Source organism: Suillus fuscotomentosus (assembly GCF_016647785.1).
Source record: "Suillus fuscotomentosus strain FC203 chromosome Unknown F5891scaffold_40, whole genome shotgun sequence".
In the NCBI taxonomy this organism is placed as follows: Eukaryota; Fungi; Basidiomycota; class Agaricomycetes; order Boletales; family Suillaceae; genus Suillus; species Suillus fuscotomentosus.
In genome coordinates, this window is record NW_024539552.1 from 325428 (window position 1) to 345117 (window position 19690).

Here is a 19690-nt window from a genome sequence, read left to right on the forward strand (position 1 = left end):
TTGATCTCGGTAATGCTGACGGGAGGGCTCAGCTAATCATTGTTAGGCCCAGTGAGGCTCAATCAGCAAAGGTCCAGTTGACCAACAAGGATGAGTTTCATCTCGGAAGGGCCAGGAAGTGATGTTTCGGCCTGTGTTATAAGCATGTTACTCTCTGAGAGGCGACCAAGCTAAGATGGATAATCTCGGAACATTTGATGGATGGGCTCAGCCCTTTATTGTGAGGTCGGTGAACATTACAAGGGCAAACTGACATGCCAAGCAATTGATTCTGTGCGTAATGCGGTTTTGGCAAAGCACAGTTGGTCATTTGATGACCCAGCACGTATTTACACTATCTTACGGATGGGCCCTACTAGTGAACTGTTGCTCTCGGAAGGGCTTGTACGCTGGCTTAAAACATCGGATATGGGTCTCTGGTGAAGATGGATGCGATCCAGGATGTGATTGGGCCTTGGAGCCAATACAAATAGCAGAGCAATGCAACTTTTGATGTGATACCGGAAGAGATATATATATTGACATTTGCAGATTGACCTCTCCGGAAATTCAAGAAATCAATTTCACGGATGATGTGGAAACCCTTGTAGATCATGAGCCAAATGGATCCAGTTATGTGATAAATGCATGGAAACATCAGCATACATGATTATCTAGAAGTTACATCCCAAGCATTCCCCAGAATCGCCAAACAGGTTATCAATTGTCATCATGAACATCTTCCGTATGATACGCAAGACATCCAATCAGGTCGTGGCGATGCCTGGTATCGGAAGATGGTATGATGACCTGCGGCTACGTATGTACCAAGTAATCCGGTCGGCTACTATATTCGGTAGCCACAACTCACATGGGCTTAGTTACTACAAAGATGAAGCAATACCAACAGTTTGATATAGGAGCGCATACGGATAAAAAGATGATATATGTGTTAGCGTGCTGGCTACCTATCACCCCCAGAGCTATAATTGGACGTGATCGTTTTTCCGTAGCTCAGCATGCCAGAACTTGTATCACGCCCGGCCTACAACCAGATGAGCTATATACACTGCAGTATATTATGCTATTGGAAGTTCAAGCTTCATGCAATCACCATGAAGCCAGGCGTATGTGACTAGGTGGGACTAAGCAGTACGCACAAAAACCATTCAAAAAGGAATAGGTGAAATAATATATGTACTGGAGCATCAAACTGGGTAAAATCACAGAATCTCCGCAATATCGGCGACCCGCGCAGTATATCTAAGAGTCCGAACCTAGATAATGCTTTCAATCCAAGGACGGTGATCAACTAGTCCGGTAGCATATTTCCGGGAGAATATACAGATGTCCCGGAGGTAATAAAATACCGGATACAGTTCAATATGAATGCTGATTCTTAATGTTGAGCAGGGAAGCAGATAACGCACCCATGTCTCTTCCTCCCGGACATTTCTGTCATCGGCCGCAGAGTCTATACCCGCCAGATTCAAATCCTTGTCTGATGCTGCCTTAGGCGGTGGGAGCGCGTGTGAGTTCAGGATTCATATACACACATAATCAAACATACCTTTACCAAGATAGTTCTGGTGCGAACTTTGTCCTCGTCAGTCGATTGGAACTTCTTCTTTCTCTTCTGTCTGGACCTCGAGAGTGGAGGTGACTTGGGTCCATCTGCGATAACCGCCACATCCAAATCTTCATCGCCTGCCTTCCTCTTGTGCTGTCGCCGACGTGCGGTGCTGCATTTCCGGGTTTCGTCTTGGCACCTGCAGTTGATCTACATCAGGAATGGCCTATCCACCATTGCTTCTGGAAGATCCTGTATGGCTGTCCGGGTATCCGACTCGCCATTTATGGGTGAGAAGTGGATTAAGGCCTACTTTGCCTAGGAAATTTCGTCATATACCGTTTGAACCTTTTCCGGGTATCCGATGCACCATTCATTGGTGAGAAGTGGATTAAGGCTTGTTGCGGTGCATGCAAGATAAATCAAAGTACCTCTGTATCCGACTCACCATTTGTGGGTGAGAAGTGGATTAAGGCCCACTTTGCCTAGGAAATTTCGTCATAGACCGTTTTACCCTTTTCCGGGTATCCGATGCACCATTCATTGGTGAGAAGTGGATTAAGGCTTGTTGCGGTGCATGCAAGATAAATCACACTACCTCTGATTGCGACGACAGATGCACCGCAACAGGCCTTAATCCACTTCTCACCTATAAATGGTGCATCGGACACCCGGAAAGGGATGAAATTTCCCAGGCACCGTGTATTCGCACAGAAAATTAATTTCCCGGTCACAGGGTGTTGCTGCTTGGCTTTGTAAGTGCATTTTTGCTGCAGCAGTGAGCGCTCACTGCAGTCACCGCTGGAGATGCCATCACTCTTGTTGTCAACGTCAGATGTCTGGACCGTTCCACCTGAAACTCAACTGTATTGTCTTGGGCGATAATCCTCGCCGTATTTTCCCGGTCGACATTGAGCGGACGGAGATTGTTGGTGACCTCAAAGAGGTCATCAAAGACAAGAAAAGGCCGGAATTTGACCATGTTGCCACTGACCGTCTTGAGCTATGGAAGGTGAGTGATCTGATGCCTAGGATCGGATATTGATAATCTGATATTTTGGAAGGTCGACCTGCCCATCAATGAGATGATTGAGCAAAATCTCAACAATCTTACACTTGACCCAATGAAATCCCTATCACCTGTGGATGAAATGGTAGAGATTTTTCCCGATGCTCCTCCGCGCAAGTATCTGCATATTATTATCCAATGCCCGCCTGCCGGTGAGTTGTCCTTCGATATTGCCACCCTTTCCTCACTGATGGTGGTCCGACTTAGTGTCTTCCGGACCGCTCCGCCTGAAACTCAACTGTATTGTCTTCGGCGATGATCCTCGCCATATTTTCCCAGTCGACATTGAGCGGACGAAGACTGTCAGTGACCTCAAAAATGTTATCAAGGTCGCTAAGAAGCCAGAGTTTGACCATGTTGCCGCCGACCGTCTTGAGCTATGGAAGGTGAGAGATCTGATGCCTACGGTTGAATGTTAATAATCTGATGTTTTCGAAGGTCAAGATCGATTGGAACAATATAGATTTACGGAACGCGATCATAGACGGAGGCGTCGAGCTGCACCCATTAACCGAACTGTCCGATGTGTTTGCGGATGGAATAGAGCGCGGATGCATTCATATCGTCGTACAACATCCTGCCGTTGCACGACAAATTCCAGCTGTTGATCGGCGAATCGCTTATCTCAAGAAGGGCGCGGGTAGTCCGTCGGCCGGAGCAAAACCATCCGCATTCTCTATGAAGCAGGACCAGCAAGAGTACCTTTGCAATCGTCCTCGCAGAGCCGCGGACCCTGTTCCCATTACTCTTCTTGAGCCTATCTTTGCCGAGTTCGTGGATGATTGTCAAAATCATCAACCAACCGTCCGTGATAACGACATTGTTTTGCAACTGTCGGAAAAGATGGCCTCCTTCTATCCCAATGAACTCGCGCGGATGAATACATTCCGGCAAGTACTCCGGGACTACGGTATTATACTGAATGCTTCTATGGTTGGCTCGACCGGATGTACGACGGACGGACATCTTTTGTCTACCAACGGACAGTTTGTGCTGATGATTATTGAGGGGAAGAACGAGATTGGAAGCGGCGCTGCTGAACCATTTATGGAGGCGATGCTGTACTACCGCAAGTTTATGGAAGACTCGAAGATTGAGATGGCGAGGCTCCGGTCTTTCATTCCATGCATCCATATCATCGTCTTCGGTTAGTTCATTTCACCAGATTAATTGCTAAAGCTGTTTATTGATCACAACTAGGGGCATGCATCGGCTTTTCAGGCTCTGTTTTCACTGAAAAAGTCCAGTCCGATGTCCTGGTCCCTATCATTCCTTTGTTTTGGCATTCAACAGACCTCCACATGCAAGTGATGGCAGCTCATACTTTCGGGGCTCTCAAAATTGCCGTCGAGAAACTTACCAAACTATACTCCCGTCCAATCCCGTCCCTCGCACCCGAAGATCCATATCTTAAATGTCCTTACCCTCAGAGTTATACCACTTCCACCGGTTTCATTCAGCAATTCTCATATGATGAGATTCAAATCCTCAAGGATCGACTTATCTTCTTCGGGGAAACTGTCGGCGGTGTGGCTGGGAGCAAGATATGCATGAAGTTTGTCAGGCACTATTCCCCTCAGGCCCATGAATTCTGTGCCAGCAAGGGGAACGCCCCGAAAATTATCGCCTACAATTCTTTACCCGGCGGCTGGAATCTGGTGGTTATGGATGCCCTTGATATTGATAATGATTGCTTTCCGCAACGACCTGGCTCATATCGACTACTCAGTGAGATAAGTGTGTCGGACCGTCAGCCGCTGAAGGAGACCATCACCACTCTCATCCGGGAGTTACACAATCACAATGACGGCTACGTTCATGGCGACCTCTGAGATACCAATTTTGTTGTGCGGTGTAGAAACAACAATACTGAGAGGAACAAAGAAATGCTCCTGACTGTATCTAAAAAGTTGTAGGTCGTGCGTTGCCTAGTCTGCGATACTTGAGATGGCAAGTGCATTCGACCCTAAAGGGGAAGCAGATGCAGCGGAGATCTAGAGGTACGCGCTTCAGCGAAGCGTGAGAAAGCGCAGGTGCGCGCAAGGTACGAAGGCGCGGGAACGCGCGCGTGTATTAGCGCGAAGCGCGGGAAAGCGCGCGCGTGTAAGCGGAAATAAGAGAGACTAAACTTATGTGAAGATATAAGCAAGATAAAGGATGTGAGATGTGTTGTGCTAATGAATAGATTTCTACTGCGACTTTCTAAGTAGTAAGTACTAGGTAAAGTTGGGTGAAAAGTAAGGTAAATAATAGTATGTACTGCTGGCGCTTATATAGCGCGCCTAAGCGCGCTCATGCAGAGCCGAAGCGCTACCGAGTAGGTATGTAAAAATATATATGAGTGAGAAACTATGATAAAAATAAAGGTGGAACTATGCTAATAAAGGAAATGGAAATATACGCACTAGGGAGCTTGGTGGACAGTGGATGGATGCATCTGGATGGCTGGCGCTATAGGGCGCGCAAGCGCGGGAACGCGCGCGCGCGTATACATCGTGAAGCGCGGGAATGGTGCGCGCATGGCGCGCGTTGCGCGGGAAAGCTGCGCGTCATATAGGAATCACTGTGGATGGTACACAGAGTGATGCTGCGAGTTGGTGCTGTATACTCCCTAGTGTAAAGTGCCATATCACACTATGAGATGCACGAGTCTCTACAGCGGGACGACAAACACTTCATGCTGCTCGATTTCGATTGGGCCGGACCGATCCAGAAGACACATTATCCTATGTATGTCAATCGGGAGGATATTCAACGGCCTGACGGTGCGTGGGATGGGCAGAAGATTGTGGCGGAGCATGATTTGGATATGCTGAATTATCTATTTCATCCTGAGCAAGATGTTCGGGAGCCAGCTGCAAAGCACTGCCGTATATTTGGTGAAGGGTCGCTAACGGTCATTTGATTCATGTATAATTTGTTGTAGCACCAAAAGTCCACTTTGCTTGATACCAGTCTGTATTTTTTGGAGAACGGTGACATAGATTAATATCTGTTGTAATGTAGCTCGCCAATTCGATTATTGCCCATGGCACACGCCTTCTCACATGTCTCAGTAAGGAGGATTCTACCATACATAAATGGAATATAGAATGCAGGCAAAGGCATCCGCGGCTTCCTCGAGTTCTGCCGAACATTCTGGAATGCGCTTTCCGACATCTGGCGTGATCTCCAAGATGCCGGCTCAGAACACACTTGCGCAATCCTCCCGTTCTTCTGGGGTTAAACTTAACCTCGTTGCAGGTGAGTTTGCCGTCAAATCGGAAGAAGTTGAACTCATTGAGATGACTCTCAGATGCGGAGCAACAGCCTGGCCTGCCAGATGATGTGCCCATGCAAATGTTCCCAATTCTTCTCAGAAGCCAATGACCGGAACCGGATGATCAGCTTGCGCCGACCAACCTTGCCGGTCCCGAACCAACTGCAAGGGACATTCTGCAGGGCATCAAGGACCTCGGCAGGAGATCTGATCTCCTGGCCACCAATGAGCAGGTGGAACACATCGGATGCCCAATAGAGAGCATGTCAGCATCTCCGGTACATCTCATGATGCCCGGATCTGTTACGCAAGTCACCATTACCATATATATATACAATTACTCAGCCACTTTGTCCTGACTATGCTGTTCCTGGTCGATGTTCCTGTAGGCTGGGTCTTGGTCCATGTAATTTGTATATATGAGCCACATTGTTGGTTGCTACATATTGTTTTCCCTAGTGAGAATGTACTTTACTTCATGATGATCACATGAACCTGTGACAGTCGATGCCATGATACTCCAGTATAGATAGTTCATGCGGTAGAGGGCACATCATTGCGGATGCTACATGTATGGTGTATCCCTCTGAGATCTATATCAAGATGCATCCCTATTGACTACACCTCGCTATACTACCTTCTGAGCCCAAATCCTATATCGTGTCAAAGTAATGTCAATTGGCCCTTCCGAGATGACATGCGCATGTACCGTGCACTCAGCAGTGTTTCCGAGACCAAATGCTTTACTCTTTGGGGAGATCGGTAAGATACTGTACAGCCTGAAAATTTTCTCACCAGACCTTCCTGAAACAGCAATGAACATTGACTTGCTGGGCATATCCGTAGGTCCTTTACAAACTCATTTACCGGGGCCATCTGTCACTCATTCCGAGATCATTACCAACACTCTGTAGATGCCCCTTCCCCAGCCGCTTATGTACGTTCTGGGTTGAACAATTAATAGCAACCGACTAGGCCTACAATACCTGGCCGAGTCCTTCCCTAAGTTCTTCTGAGATCCAACACTAGCACTGGGCCGAAGAAATAACCTGCTGGGCTTATCTAGAAGCCCCTCCGAGATAACTTGCATATGTGCTGGGCCCAAGAAACATCCAGCTGGGCCCTTCCGAAATCATATGAGCCTATCTTGGGCCAGAGAAATAACCAGCTGGCCCTTCCGAAATCAAATGCAAAGTCTATGCCGTATAATTTGATTTGTGGGCCCTTCTGAGACCAAATGAATTCCCTTGGGCCTTGTCGGGCCCAGTTGATTTGCCAAAGCACAAACATTGATCTCAGATGGGCCGGGCTCATGAATATTGGCTTAGTGTATCTATAAGAACCTTTACATTACAAAACAGTCGGTAATATTGTAACAATAGGAGCATAGCATTGGGCATAGAATATCGGGAGCCGGTATATACATAAACCTAGAACATATCAAAGCTGGTCATATGGTAACAACGGGAGCATGACACAGGGCATAAATCCTCAGAATATCGGGAGCCAGTATGTACAAGAACCTGGAAAAGACACAAAGGATAGCCATATTGTAAGATCGGGAGACATTAAGATGCGGACATCGCTCTCCGCCGTGCATCCGAGATGTTCAGCCGTTGCTCCAATGTGTTCAACCGTTGGTTGAAGTTGGTCTCTGCTGAAGCAACTCTTACCTCCAATGCCTCCACCTGCTCATTGGTGGCGAAGAGATCTAACCTCCTGCCGAGGTCCTGGATGCTTTGCAAGATGTGTCTTGCTGTTGGCTCAGCATCCATGGCATTGGCCGGTGCAGGCTGGGCGTCCTGTTCGGGCTGTGGGACTGGGTCGGCTGCGGATGTTGTTGGAAGTTGCGCCATTGGAGCATTTCCGGGCAGGACATCCGTTGGCTGTTGCTCTGCCTCTGCGAAATCTAGATGAGTGGAAGCTTCTTGGATTGAATCAAAAACTTACCATTACCCTCTTGTTCACTGCCGGAGGAACTAGGGGGCGGGGGCGCTAGGTTTGTCTTCCTAGATGAGCGGCCAGGTGTCTTGGCGCGGGACTTCAGAATGCGCGTTCCGGAGTGCTTGGGAGGATTGGATGCTGCTACAGTGGTCTTCGCCTGCAACCTCTCCCTAACACCCACGCCATCGATCGCACATGTGATTTTCATCTGATCACAGTTGGCGCAAGCTAGTCGCGTGCATCAGAACTTCTTGTCCGGCAGGACAAGGCAGGGTATGTCGAGTTTCCTGCACTTGTCGCACTTCCGGGGGTGATGACGGACAGAATACTGTAAAATGGTTAGTATATTATGGCAGTCATATGCTGAATGACTTGCCTGCAACGGGGTAGCGATATGGGAATCCTGGCCCCATAGGGCAGGCTGCATAAATGAATGAGTGGAAGAGCTTTGTTAAGCGCAAATAACATACCCTGGTGTCTGCATCCTGGAAACCTTTGTCATCAGGCGCATCAGAAGTGTCCAGAACTGCCGGGTCGGCATCCTTCTTAGCGGCAACAGGCAGCGATACCTTCTGCTGAGGGAGTTAACAATTTGGTCAACAATTCATGCGACTGACATACCTTTGGGATCACATATACCGTTCCGGTGGGAGCATTCTCTGGGTCTTCATCCGAGCGGAACTTCTTCTTCCTTTGTTGCCTCAGTTTCGAGGACCGGGGAGGCAACTCGGGTGTGTCAGTAACCGCCTCGTCAGTGTCGTCTGCTGCTTTTCTCTTCTTACTTTTTCCGATCTGCGGCGCGACCTTTGCAGATTTCTTCTGAGTGCCAGCCACAAAGAGATTGTGTTTGAAGGGAGTAGCAGGAGGTGCTGAAGTGTCAGTGGATGATGTTGCATCCGCAGGCTTGGGTGGGGGAGATGTTGGTCTGGGTGGAGTGTCCGGTGAGGTGATTGGATCTCCATCTGCGATGGATGCAGTCGGCAAGACCACCAAGACCGTGGACTGCGGCGTCAAAGTATCTGTTGGGGAGAGGACGGCAGACACAGGTAAATTTACGGGTTCAAAAGAGGTAGAAACCTCAATCTCAGAGGGACTGCGGTAGCCCACGGTCTTGTCAAACCTTGGGTGGCTCTGGATCCTCAGGTCGTTGTCTGACACAGAGGTCCAGTCGGGGACGCACTCAAAAGTACCGCCCTTGGAGTACTGCCGGATCATGGCAGCACAGGAGAGTAGCTGCAGGGAGAATGACGTTGCATCCCCAGCATGCATCCTTAGATCTTTGGCCTGCATGGGGTTTAGCTTGCCAGGAATTCCGAAGTCCAAAAGAAATAAACTCACCACACGCCTGGCAATGTCATCCAATAGTGTCAAACTCTCTGGATCGCCCTCCTTCAACTTCATGCAACGCTTCATGAGCGGTTGCACGGCTGCCAGAGTGGCGTTTAGGGCATTGTTTGCTGCCTCGGAAGGTGTCATGGTTGATATAGAAGTCAATGTGGTAATGTAGATATGGACGAGCAAAATTTGGTGTTTGGAAAATTGTCCAAGTGCCGACTTTTATATCAACCCATTGGTTGTGGCCATTTCCGCGAATTGTGGAAGCTCTGAAATGTGGACCGGGTGTAACATTATTGTTGCACAATAGAACTGCTGTCTTACGTCATCACATCCACATCAGGAAAGGCCGATCCGCATATGCCGCCTGACCATAATCTGCTGTCCGGATATCCCATACGCAGCATAGCATTCATTATGGGTGAGAAGTGGATTAAGGCTTGTTGCGGCGGCGTGCTAGTCTGTATCGGTGAGATCCTCACCCCAATACTGTCCGTTATCACAATAATATGTGGTTTGATCTACAATACCTCCGCCGCGACAACCCTGAATCCACATCTCGCCCATAATGGGTGCTATGCCATGTATGAGATCGCCGGACTCTACACGATTTTTTGTGGATTTGCAGTGTGGATATACCTACGGCAGTGACCGAATGCCAGAGTGGTAGCTACAATTGTTCTGTACAATAGTGTGACACCCGGACAATATTTCTGAGTGACCACATGTCTTGGAAACACCCAGAACCGGTGGATTGGGATGACACCCAGCCATTTTCCCACACAAACATATTCTCTTGCTTCCATCCCTTTCATTGCCGTTAACGAATTTCGTCCCTTCACAATTTGTCATGATACCTCAGGAAGCAGCCAACAACGCCCTGGAGATAACTCTGGCTGATGTGCAGTCGCTCATCAAGCGTTGCATGAAGTTAAAGGAAGCCGACCCAGAAACCTTAAGGCTCTCAGATGAGATCGCCAGGCGAGTGGTAAGTTATATTTCCTCTCCGACTTCAGATTTTTTTGCAACCCGACCATTTCACACAGGCCAAAGACTTGAAACTCTATGCGGGGAATGCGACATCATTCTCTCCCCTGCTACTCTCCTGCGCCGCCGTTATCCAGCAGTATTCAAAGGGCGGTGCCTTTGAGAATGTCCCCGATTGGACTTCGGTAGCAGAAGACGACCCACGGATCAAGGACCACCCGCGATTCGAGAAGACCGTGGACTATCGCCCACCCTTTGCCCTTGATGTTTCTCTACTTGTGACATCAAGCGCAATCACCACCTCTCCCACCTCACCACCTCACATTGTCCCGCCCTTGACAACCTCAGCTCTTGCATCAATGCCATCCCGTGCGGACCCGGATTTCATTGCCAAGCCTGTACCGGAACTGAGACGATCTTCGCGCTTACGAGCACATCAGAATCCATCCTGCACGGACCTGGATCTCATTGCCAAGCCGGTAGCGCAACCAAAATGCCCTTCCCGCCCACGAGTGCTCAAGAACCTACCCCCTCTCCTTTGTCCGGCACATCCACCCTTGAGATACCGCCACCTGTATGTGGCCAAAGCTGATAGGGAACATTGGAAGGCACTTTCCACGGCCAGCGATAGCAAGAAGGGAAAGGCGGGTGATGAAGATACAGATGGGGCCGTTGTGGTCGAAACCCCCAAGTTACCTTCCTCGCCCCAAGAGCCTCTGAAAAAGAAAAGGAAGTTGATGTCGGATGCGCCAACCGCAATCATTGATGCGAAACCGAAGGTATGTCAGTTGATCTTGGTTGATGCAGCAAATGGCTTATCGCTCCAGGCATTACCGTCTGTTGCTCCTGACAAGGCTGGTCTGCCAGGCGATGACCAGGATTTCCGGGATTCAGACATTCGGGTAAGTGATTCTCACTTATCCGTAGCGCTGATGCTGACCCATTGTCAAGCCTGCAGAATGGGGCTCAGATGATTGTATCGCTACTCCGTTCCAGGTAAGTCGTTGTGTCTATCTGTACCAGGACAACCTAACAAATTTCAAGCATTCCATTTGTTTCCATCCCCGGAAGTGCGACAAGTGCACGAAAATGGACATACCATGCGTTGTCCTTCCAGGACAAAAAGTTCGGATGCATGCGACTTGCGTGTGCAAATTGCGACCTCATGAAGGTCACCTGTGCGATCGACGGCGTCGGCGTGAGGAAGAGAATCCAGGCAAAGGCTTCCGCTGCTTCCTCGAATTCTGCTGAACACTCCGGAACGCGCATTCGGAAGTCCCGCGTGATATCTCCAGTTATACTTAACATCGCCGAAGGTGAGCTTTCCAGTCCAAATGGAAAGATGTTAACTCATTGAGATAACTCTTAGAGGTGGAGCAACAACCTGGCCTGCCGGCTGATGTGCCGATCAAAACGCTTGCGATCAACAGCGCAAGCCAACGGCCCGAACGGGGTGATCAGTTTGCACCAACCAACTGCGCCAATCCCGAGCCCACTGCAAGGGACATCCTGCAGGGCATTCAGGACCTCGGCAGGAGATTTGATCTCCTGGCCACCAACGAGCAGCTGGACACCTTGGATGTAAGAGTTTGTTCAGTGGAGACTATCATCCACCAGTGCTTCGATGCACTGGAGCAATGCCTTAATGCCTTGGATGCCTGGTAGAGAGCAATGACACCCTATCTGGTACATCTTGGATCGACTAGTTTCCAGGATTCTTTATATCATGATACCCCATATATTCTGTACTTTTAGCTACATCTTTCCTTACTATGCTGTTCACGGTCCCCATCTCCTGTAGCTCAGTTCTGGGTTTATGTGATTTGTAGATATGAGCTGCATTGTTGTTTCATTCAATATCTTGTCTTCCATAGTGAGGATATGCTTTACTTCATGATGATGACATGACGCTGTGATATTCATGCGGTAGTGGCAATGAAAGTTTTGACACTCCCGACTACGGCACGATGATCACGGCCGATGATTTTCTGAGCGTTATAACGATGTGCATCATCGCGGACGGTACATGTATGGTGCATCCCTCCGACATGTATATCAACGTCGGATCCGGATCAGCATTCGTATCGAACTTTGTCCTGTATTTTATTACTCGTTTCTGTTGCACCAGTTGCATCTGTAAAACTAGTCTCTGACACAAAGTGCACTGACTTGGCCCAAATTCTCTAGCCGAGCCCTTCCGAGATCCAACACTTGCACTGGGCTTATCCGGAAGCCGCTCCGAGATTATTTGCACATGTACTAGGTCGAAGAATATCCTGCTGGGCGCAACTGTTAGCCCTTCCGAAATCAGATGCCTATCATGGGCCAGACCAAATAACTAGCTGGCCCTTCACGAATACAATGCAGTCCCATGCCATATATTCAGCTTAGTCGGCCCTTCCGAGATCAAATGAATATTCTCTTGGGCCCATCCGTAGGCCCATCCAAGACTACCCGGCATATGTACTGGGCCGAACAATAGATGAGACTATACGTTGCCCCTCCGGGCGGGATCATATGCATATCCGGTGGGCCGAAAAAACTTGCTGGGCCCATCCGTGACCCCTACCAAATCAGTACCACATCCATATACTAATGGCTCGCCCATCACTACCGGGAATTCCTTCATGGTAGGCCCACCCGACTTGCCCGCATATTGGGGCCCACCTTGACTGGCCCGATCTGCGGGAATGTGCATGTGCTGGGCCAGTTCGGGCCTTCCGGATATTGGTGCACTGGGCCTAAACCTTACCAGCCGGACCGATCCGCATATTGAATGTGAGGACCGATTGGGCCCTTCCGGATGCTTGTGTACTGAGCCGATCCGCACCTGAATTTGTTATGTGCCGGGCCAGGTCTTGCATATTTGACCCATCCGCACACTGAATTGGTATCTACTGGGCCCAAAATAACCAGTTGGCCCATCCACTAACCCTTCCCAGTATTGTGATGGGCCCAGGAATAACCGGTAGGCTCACTTGTGCCCTCTTCCGATACTGTCAATAACCAGCTGGGCTCATCCGTAAGCTATTCCGATATGAGCTGAGCCCATTCGCCAGCCATGCCTGATACTATTATGGGCTCAAAATTTTCCTGTTGGCTCTTCCGACATCAAATTTCCCCAAGAATAAGTAGCTAGGCCCATCCGTACCCCCCTTCCGAGATATATAACTGGGCCCATGTACCTTGTGGCCCATTACAATTGTCCCATTCATGCTATGGCATCAACACTTGGCCCACCTGCTAGCATGGGTGCTATTCCACACTGTGGGCCCATCCGTGCATAAGCACACATGGGCCCATGTTGGACGGCCCGCCTAACTGGGTCTATTCTCAACCATTGGCTGTCCGACTAAGTCGAAAATAAAGTACTGAATTATGTGATGCCGTCATAGCAACGAATGACTATACCATGTTCATAGGCCTTCACGAATTCGTCGTCCAACAGGACCTTCCACTGCTCGTGGAAAAACTCCCTATGACAGTGTGTCGCGCAGTCAACTGTTGATACCTTTTTCGCCTACAAAATCTTTGAAAGAATCGGGAAGCTAGTGAAATCGACGTTAGATATGTCACGCAATTGATTCACTAAGAAAACATACCATCTCAAAGTATGCTACATGGTTGCTCAAGTGACATGATGGCTTGCAACAGGCGGTACTTCGACTCATTGCCGAAGTACATGTAGGTCGGCCACAGCTTGGCATTGCCAAACGAAGTGAGCTGAGTTGCATCAGACCAGAACATTAGACCTGCTACCACCCGCGGTAAGTCACACCCAGGTTCCCTCGGTAAATTCTGCACGTCTTGATGGGCTTCATGGAAAACGGAGGAGGTATAAAGGTCACTGTGAATGGATACCTCGGTGTCGAGGTGTGGAGGAGCCCAACGCAATTGATAGGGCTCATAATGGAACAGCTTAGCATCTCGGGTATTCGAGATCTTCTCCCGTATAACAGACACTAGGGGTCGATGGTACAAATCCGACACATGGTATACACGAGGGCCTGGAGTAGTGCTACTGCGAGAAAACGGCACCTGGATTGAAATTGGAGTTCATCTCCATCCGGCATCTTCATCCTCCCATTCTAAGTCTCCATCATCGTAGTCGTTCGCACCCAACTGAGTGTTGATGTTCTTCCAATGGGTGGAAGAGACGTCAGCAGCTTGGAATGAAGTTCCACCAACAATGTCTACCAACTTCAGGTAGTCCCCTTGGGACTTCTGCACCCCCTGATTCCAGTACCAATCTCCAAGCTGGAAGGAGGCACGATTGGGGTAGGGGTGATATTGAGCGCTATCGGATCCAGAAGGTTCGGGAAGTGATTTTACTTGAGGAGTTCCTGATATATATGATAGGTCTGCTATGGTCACGAACTCCTCTGGATCGTGGGATGGCGGTGTAGAGGTGAAATATTGCCGCACCAGGCCAAAGGTATTTTTGGGGGTGCAAAACACTGTGCGCTCTACTGAAGAGGGGCGTGCGTCTGCGCTGATGACAGATGCAGGAGGTTCCGGGATTTGATCCCATACTTTTACAGGTACAGTCAGAGGGAGTATATCCATATATCTCTTTGGCATTTGCCGATTCTCACGCCTGGATCTGCGCTGTGCCAGACATATGTCTGGCCCATCGTTAACGATTTGTTCTTCCGCAGGAGGAACTTCGTCAGAAGCTGAAAGGCATGCTGATGCCGCTACTTCAGGAGAGTGAAACACAGGTGCAGGGTTTGGTCTAGTGGTAGGAGATGTAGGTATAACATGGCGCGGCGGAACCATAGATGTAGCGTCGTGCAAGTCATTTGAGACGCGCGGCTTTTTCCTGCAAGTTACGAAGTCCTTGAAGGTGGATATTGCCCCTGATAAATGTTTTTGGTTTGAGCACACAAGTGCTGGTGTATGCTGAGATAGTTCTGCGCAGTGAATGTGCGCTTGCAAACACATATGTATTCGGGCATGGCCAGGGGATATTGTCGAAGTGTGTTTTCAAGAATTTGGTATCTTATGAAGCGATGGCATGATGTCGCAGCTGGAAAATTTTACGCTTAGTAAATTGATGGCGCTGCCACTGCAAGGAAGTGACATTCACCTGAGATAACACATATTCTGACGTCACTCATGTGATGGTGCAGAGCCAGTCTCTCATTTTAATTCATTTCCGCCATATATGGCAGGAGACGCGATGGCGATCAAAAAAAACTGACAAGGAAACTAATTATATAGTCTAGAGTATATCTGGTGGTAGGTACCTTCTGTCCGTGTCCTACAATGTCAGGGAGATCTTCTCCCTCTGCATGCTCGAGTTTTGAGCATGAAGAATTTGTGCCTAACCCCCTGATTGTACAAATGCTAGTGAGAATCTTGATTGCACGCCATGGTATTCTGCATTATCATGGCCAAACAGCAGAACTGGCAATGTTTCAGTGGTCAGTTTTTGAAATGTCAACACTGACAATTCACTAACATACACGTACATGTAGGCCCACCACCTGACACGGACACAAAATCCACCCTTCGAGATTCGAAGCTTATCGAGAAGCGCATCGATTTCAATACCCGTGTTGCCTTTGCAGAAGGGGAGGCAGATATGTCGAGGTATCTCTTGTTTGAAGAAGTCGAGGGCCATGGCGAGGGTTATATGTGGCTGAATGTGCGAACAGCACTTGCGGGTACATGGGTCGGTACCAAGGGCTCAAATGAAATTGAGCCGCGACTGACCTGTCATTTAGTTAATGTCAATAAATATTTTGGCCGAGCTTGCGTACCAGGGATGTATTACCCTCGCCGAGGTATGTGTTCACAGCAGTGCGCACATATCCAGGCTGATATCTTCAAAGATAAAGCCCTGGCCTGCATGCTTCCCTCATATGATTGAGGGTAGCGTGACCAGCACCGACACTGCTACAGACACAGCTTCAGTATAAAGCTTTTAATGAGTTAGACGTTTGAAATACATACCCCGACAAGATGAACGCGTGATGCGACTTGAATTTGGTCGAAGGCCAGATACGCTGCTCGCGACTTTTGTTGTGCTCGGGTGGCCAGCATCATACTCCCATATGCCGATGCACGTTGTGAGAACGTTCTTTAAGACTTAAGACGAGTCAGTTTTGTCAATGTAACGGGAAGCAGAGAAGAACTTTACCATACACCGATGCACGTCGGTCATCAGAGCATGCTTTTTTTACGTGCTCGGGCGGCCAGCATCATACTCCAATATGCCGACACACGTCGGTCAGAACGTTCTTTAAGACTTAAGACCAGTCAGTTTTGTCAATGTAACGGGAAGCAGAGAAGAACTTTACCATATGCCGATGCACGTCGGTCATCAGAGCATGCTTTTTTACGTTGTCACACATGACAAATGACGAATGGATGAATTGCGGCTATGTGCTCGCAAGCAATCCCTACTTCTACTACATTATGACTATGACTACTACAATCAACCTATTAATCTAATAGTACGGTGCAAGTAAAGATACATGGATGCGAATGTCAAAAGTGGAAAAGAAGAAAGGTTTGAATCAGGAAGGGTTTATATACTGAATGGCTTTTGAAATCAAACTCCGCCGGTATTACCCATCACTGGTATAATCACCGCCAACTGCCGAAAAGATATTATATAAGAATATAAGTTTCACACGATCATGTGACCCCATAGCACGTGTGCATTGTGCACAAGTCTTAGGCCGTTGGGACACAAAATAACACTTGGCAGGTTTCGAACTGCAAGAATTACTACAAAGACTTACATACATCAATACCATTCAGCTATAAATGCATACAGAGCCAAAGTTTTTAAGGGTATATATATGATGATGACACAGACCAACATGTGTGACCAGCTGGGAGCAAAGTTAGCAGCAATAACAAGAACATATATGTGTGACCTACTGGGAGCAAAGCCGGAACTTCCCTGTGAAGCACAATATCCTCATTCAAGTCCTTGCTGTTCCCTTTGTGGTGAAAGCGGGAGGAGAGTTGAGTCACAAGTTGTTTAATGACACAGACTGATGTATGACTGACTGGGAGCAAAGTCACAAAACAAAGTCACATGACATACCTGCACGGGTACACAGTTGGTCACAGGTCTTGAAAGTCAAATCCATACCCATGACCCACGCAGTGTGACACTTGGACCCGTGCTGGGTGGGAACAAGTGTCTTTTGATATCTGTGTCAGGACCTATTAGGGATCCACACAGGTATACCCCCAGGTGCCACAGGTCGTACCTGTACCCATACCCATAGATATACCCATTCTCCAATAGTGGGTATGGTTTTTGTGACGGGTATGAGGGTATGACCCATCAAGGGTATACCCATGGGTAGGGATATGCACGGGTTTTCAAAACCCATGCAGGTCACAGGTGTGGGTACACCCGGGGTATGGGTGGGGGTCTGGTCCTAGACTACCTGTACCCCTACCCGTACCCTTGCCTCGGGTTGCACATGAAAATGCACATAGATAGGCATTGGCACGGGTATGGGTAACCCGTGCAGGTCACGGGTACGGGTACGGGTCTGACTTTCAAGACCTGTGACCCGTGTACCTGTGTGGCATTGTCACTGGCAATACCCGTGTGGGTATGTCATGTGACTTTGTTTACGGTGCTGGTTCTTGTTATTGCATTCATTCTCATTAATATTGTACCACCACCGTAGGCCATGAGGGAGTTGCAGGTGACCAGTGCTGGTGACACTGAAACTCAAGGTATGTTCTAACTTTTCATCATTTTTCTATATTCTTACTACGATGCATCTTTGTGCCTGCCTGTTCTCTCCCACCTGACTCATACTTCACAGGGAAGCGCTGGCCTTGCACCCGGTCAGTCACACAGATTGGTCCATGTCATTAAATAAACTCGCAAATCAACTCTCCTCTCGCTTTGACCACCGAGGCAACAACGAAGACTTGGATCAGGCTATTGCACTTCAAAGGGAAGCATTGGCCTTGCACCCAGTCAGTCACACGAATTGGTCCATGTCATTAAACAACCTGGCTAATCTACTCTCCTCCCGCTTTCAGCACTGAGGCAATGATGAAGACTTGGATCAGGCTATCACCCTTCAGATGGAAGCACTGGCCTTGTGCCTGGTTGATCACACAGGTCGGTTCAAGTCATCAAGTAACCTCGCGACTCAACTCTCCTCCCGCTTTGACCATCGAGGCAACGATGAAGACTTAGATCAGACTATCGCACTTTACAAAGATGCGCCAAAGGTGCGTTTCTTGCTGCTCTCACTCTCTCGCTTGCTAATCTTTTGCTCATTGTTCTCAGTTGTTCGCTGCTTGTTCCAGGTGCACATATTTTTTTTTCTCATTTACTAATATCTTTAACTGTACAGTGTGCTACTACCACCACTCACGCCATACACTGCATCCTACCCTCCATCTCGTTCTTCCTGTCTCATCCCTCCTTCCACTCTTCTGGCACTCTCCAGTGTCCTCCGCATACGTCCAAGTCACATCAGCATTCACTGATGTGCGCCATGTGTGTGCGCTAAGCACTGGTGGCTGCTGGGATCAGGTGGGGGCAGGTACACCTGCCACGGGTATCCACCTGCACCCATACCCATACTCATACCCATACCCGTGTCTACAGGTACATACCCGTGGTGGGTATGGGTATGGGTTGGCCTCAAGACACCCGCGGGTTTACCTGTGTGGATCCCTAGGCCCAATGCTGCCCTTGAGCACAGAAGAATTAATCCTCTTACCCCATACATTGCAGACATTTGGGAGCAAGTGCTCCGTAATGCTAACACAATCAAATGTTTTGCAAAAGTTCTAAAAGGTTTCAGATCTGGTTTAAATTAAACTTCCCTTTAATTAGTACACACATACAAAGCCAACCGAATAGAGACTCAGTTAATGAGTATCACAAAGAATTTGATTCCATCATTGAGAAAGAATTTTAAACGGAAGATACATAGGCCCTTTTATGCCTACAGAACTTGAACGTATAATAGGTCCCTTTCAATCTTCTCCCCTGCCCATAATACCTAAACCAGGAAAACCAGGAAAATTCAGATTGGTCCAAAACTTCTCTTTCCCACATATTACGAATCCTGCATACCCAAATCCATCAATTAATTCTCACATCGATGCTAATCATTTTCCCACTACTTGGGGCAAATTCTCGGTCATATACCTACTAATTTCGAGACTACCACCAGGTTCAGAACTCGCAATGAGAGATGTCACAGAAGCCTACAGGACACTTCCTCTCCACCCTTCCCAATGGCTGGCAGGGATAGTTTGCATTTCAAGCACCAATGTGACGCTCGGACCCATGTTGGGCGGGAACGAGTGTCTTTTGATACTGGTGTCAAGACATATAGGAAGTTACAAGTTCCATATCATTCTTAATGCCTCTAGCAACGAAGTCCTCCTTGGTTGTATCTTATCTGATGGTCAACTGTTGTCAGGTCCGATTCTCCGTACCGTCCATCCATGTCCTTTCCGTGTCCACCGAGTTCCGCTGGTGCATGTTCATTTCTATTTTTGGGTTGACTAATAGGTAGTATGGCTTATTACATGTATC

General features: G+C 48.3%; 5 protein-coding genes across 5 annotated transcripts; 3 read left to right on the top strand and 2 right to left on the bottom strand.

Annotated features, from left to right (window-relative positions):
• Positions 1-1202: 1202 nt before the first annotated feature.
• F5891DRAFT_981984 (uncharacterized protein) lies at positions 1203-2093 on the bottom strand (the record flags this gene model as incomplete). The annotated part of the gene is made up of 6 exons (XM_041377177.1): positions 1203-1256; positions 1410-1490; positions 1550-1748; positions 1889-1946; positions 1998-2034; positions 2064-2093. The coding sequence occupies 6 exons, from the start codon at positions 2091-2093 to the stop codon at positions 1203-1205; spliced, it is 459 nt and encodes a 152-aa protein (XP_041223923.1).
• A 291-nt stretch (positions 2094-2384) lies between these two features.
• Positions 2385-4450, top strand: F5891DRAFT_1191022 (uncharacterized protein; the record flags this gene model as incomplete). Its single annotated transcript, XM_041367400.1, has 5 exons — positions 2385-2561; positions 2614-2770; positions 2826-3004; positions 3057-3765; positions 3819-4450. 5 exons carry the CDS (start codon positions 2385-2387, stop codon positions 4448-4450), a joined length of 1854 nt encoding a protein of 617 aa, XP_041223924.1.
• Positions 4451-5710: 1260 nt separating this feature from the next.
• Positions 5711-5987, top strand: F5891DRAFT_1191023 (uncharacterized protein; the record flags this gene model as incomplete). Its single annotated transcript, XM_041367401.1, has 2 exons — positions 5711-5861; positions 5914-5987. The coding sequence occupies 2 exons, from the start codon at positions 5711-5713 to the stop codon at positions 5985-5987; spliced, it is 225 nt and encodes a 74-aa protein (XP_041223925.1).
• Positions 5988-6939: 952 nt separating this feature from the next.
• F5891DRAFT_981986 (uncharacterized protein) lies at positions 6940-9297 on the bottom strand (the record flags this gene model as incomplete). Its single annotated transcript, XM_041377178.1, has 8 exons — positions 6940-7210; positions 7459-7786; positions 7828-8029; positions 8124-8149; positions 8194-8242; positions 8292-8396; positions 8443-9120; positions 9160-9297. The coding sequence occupies 8 exons, from the start codon at positions 9295-9297 to the stop codon at positions 6940-6942; spliced, it is 1797 nt and encodes a 598-aa protein (XP_041223926.1).
• Positions 9298-10006: 709 nt separating this feature from the next.
• Positions 10007-11808, top strand: F5891DRAFT_1191025 (uncharacterized protein; the record flags this gene model as incomplete). The annotated part of the gene is made up of 6 exons (XM_041367402.1): positions 10007-10144; positions 10203-10922; positions 10971-11045; positions 11102-11139; positions 11188-11459; positions 11513-11808. The coding sequence occupies 6 exons, from the start codon at positions 10007-10009 to the stop codon at positions 11806-11808; spliced, it is 1539 nt and encodes a 512-aa protein (XP_041223927.1).
• Between the last annotated feature and the right edge of the window lie 7882 nt (positions 11809-19690).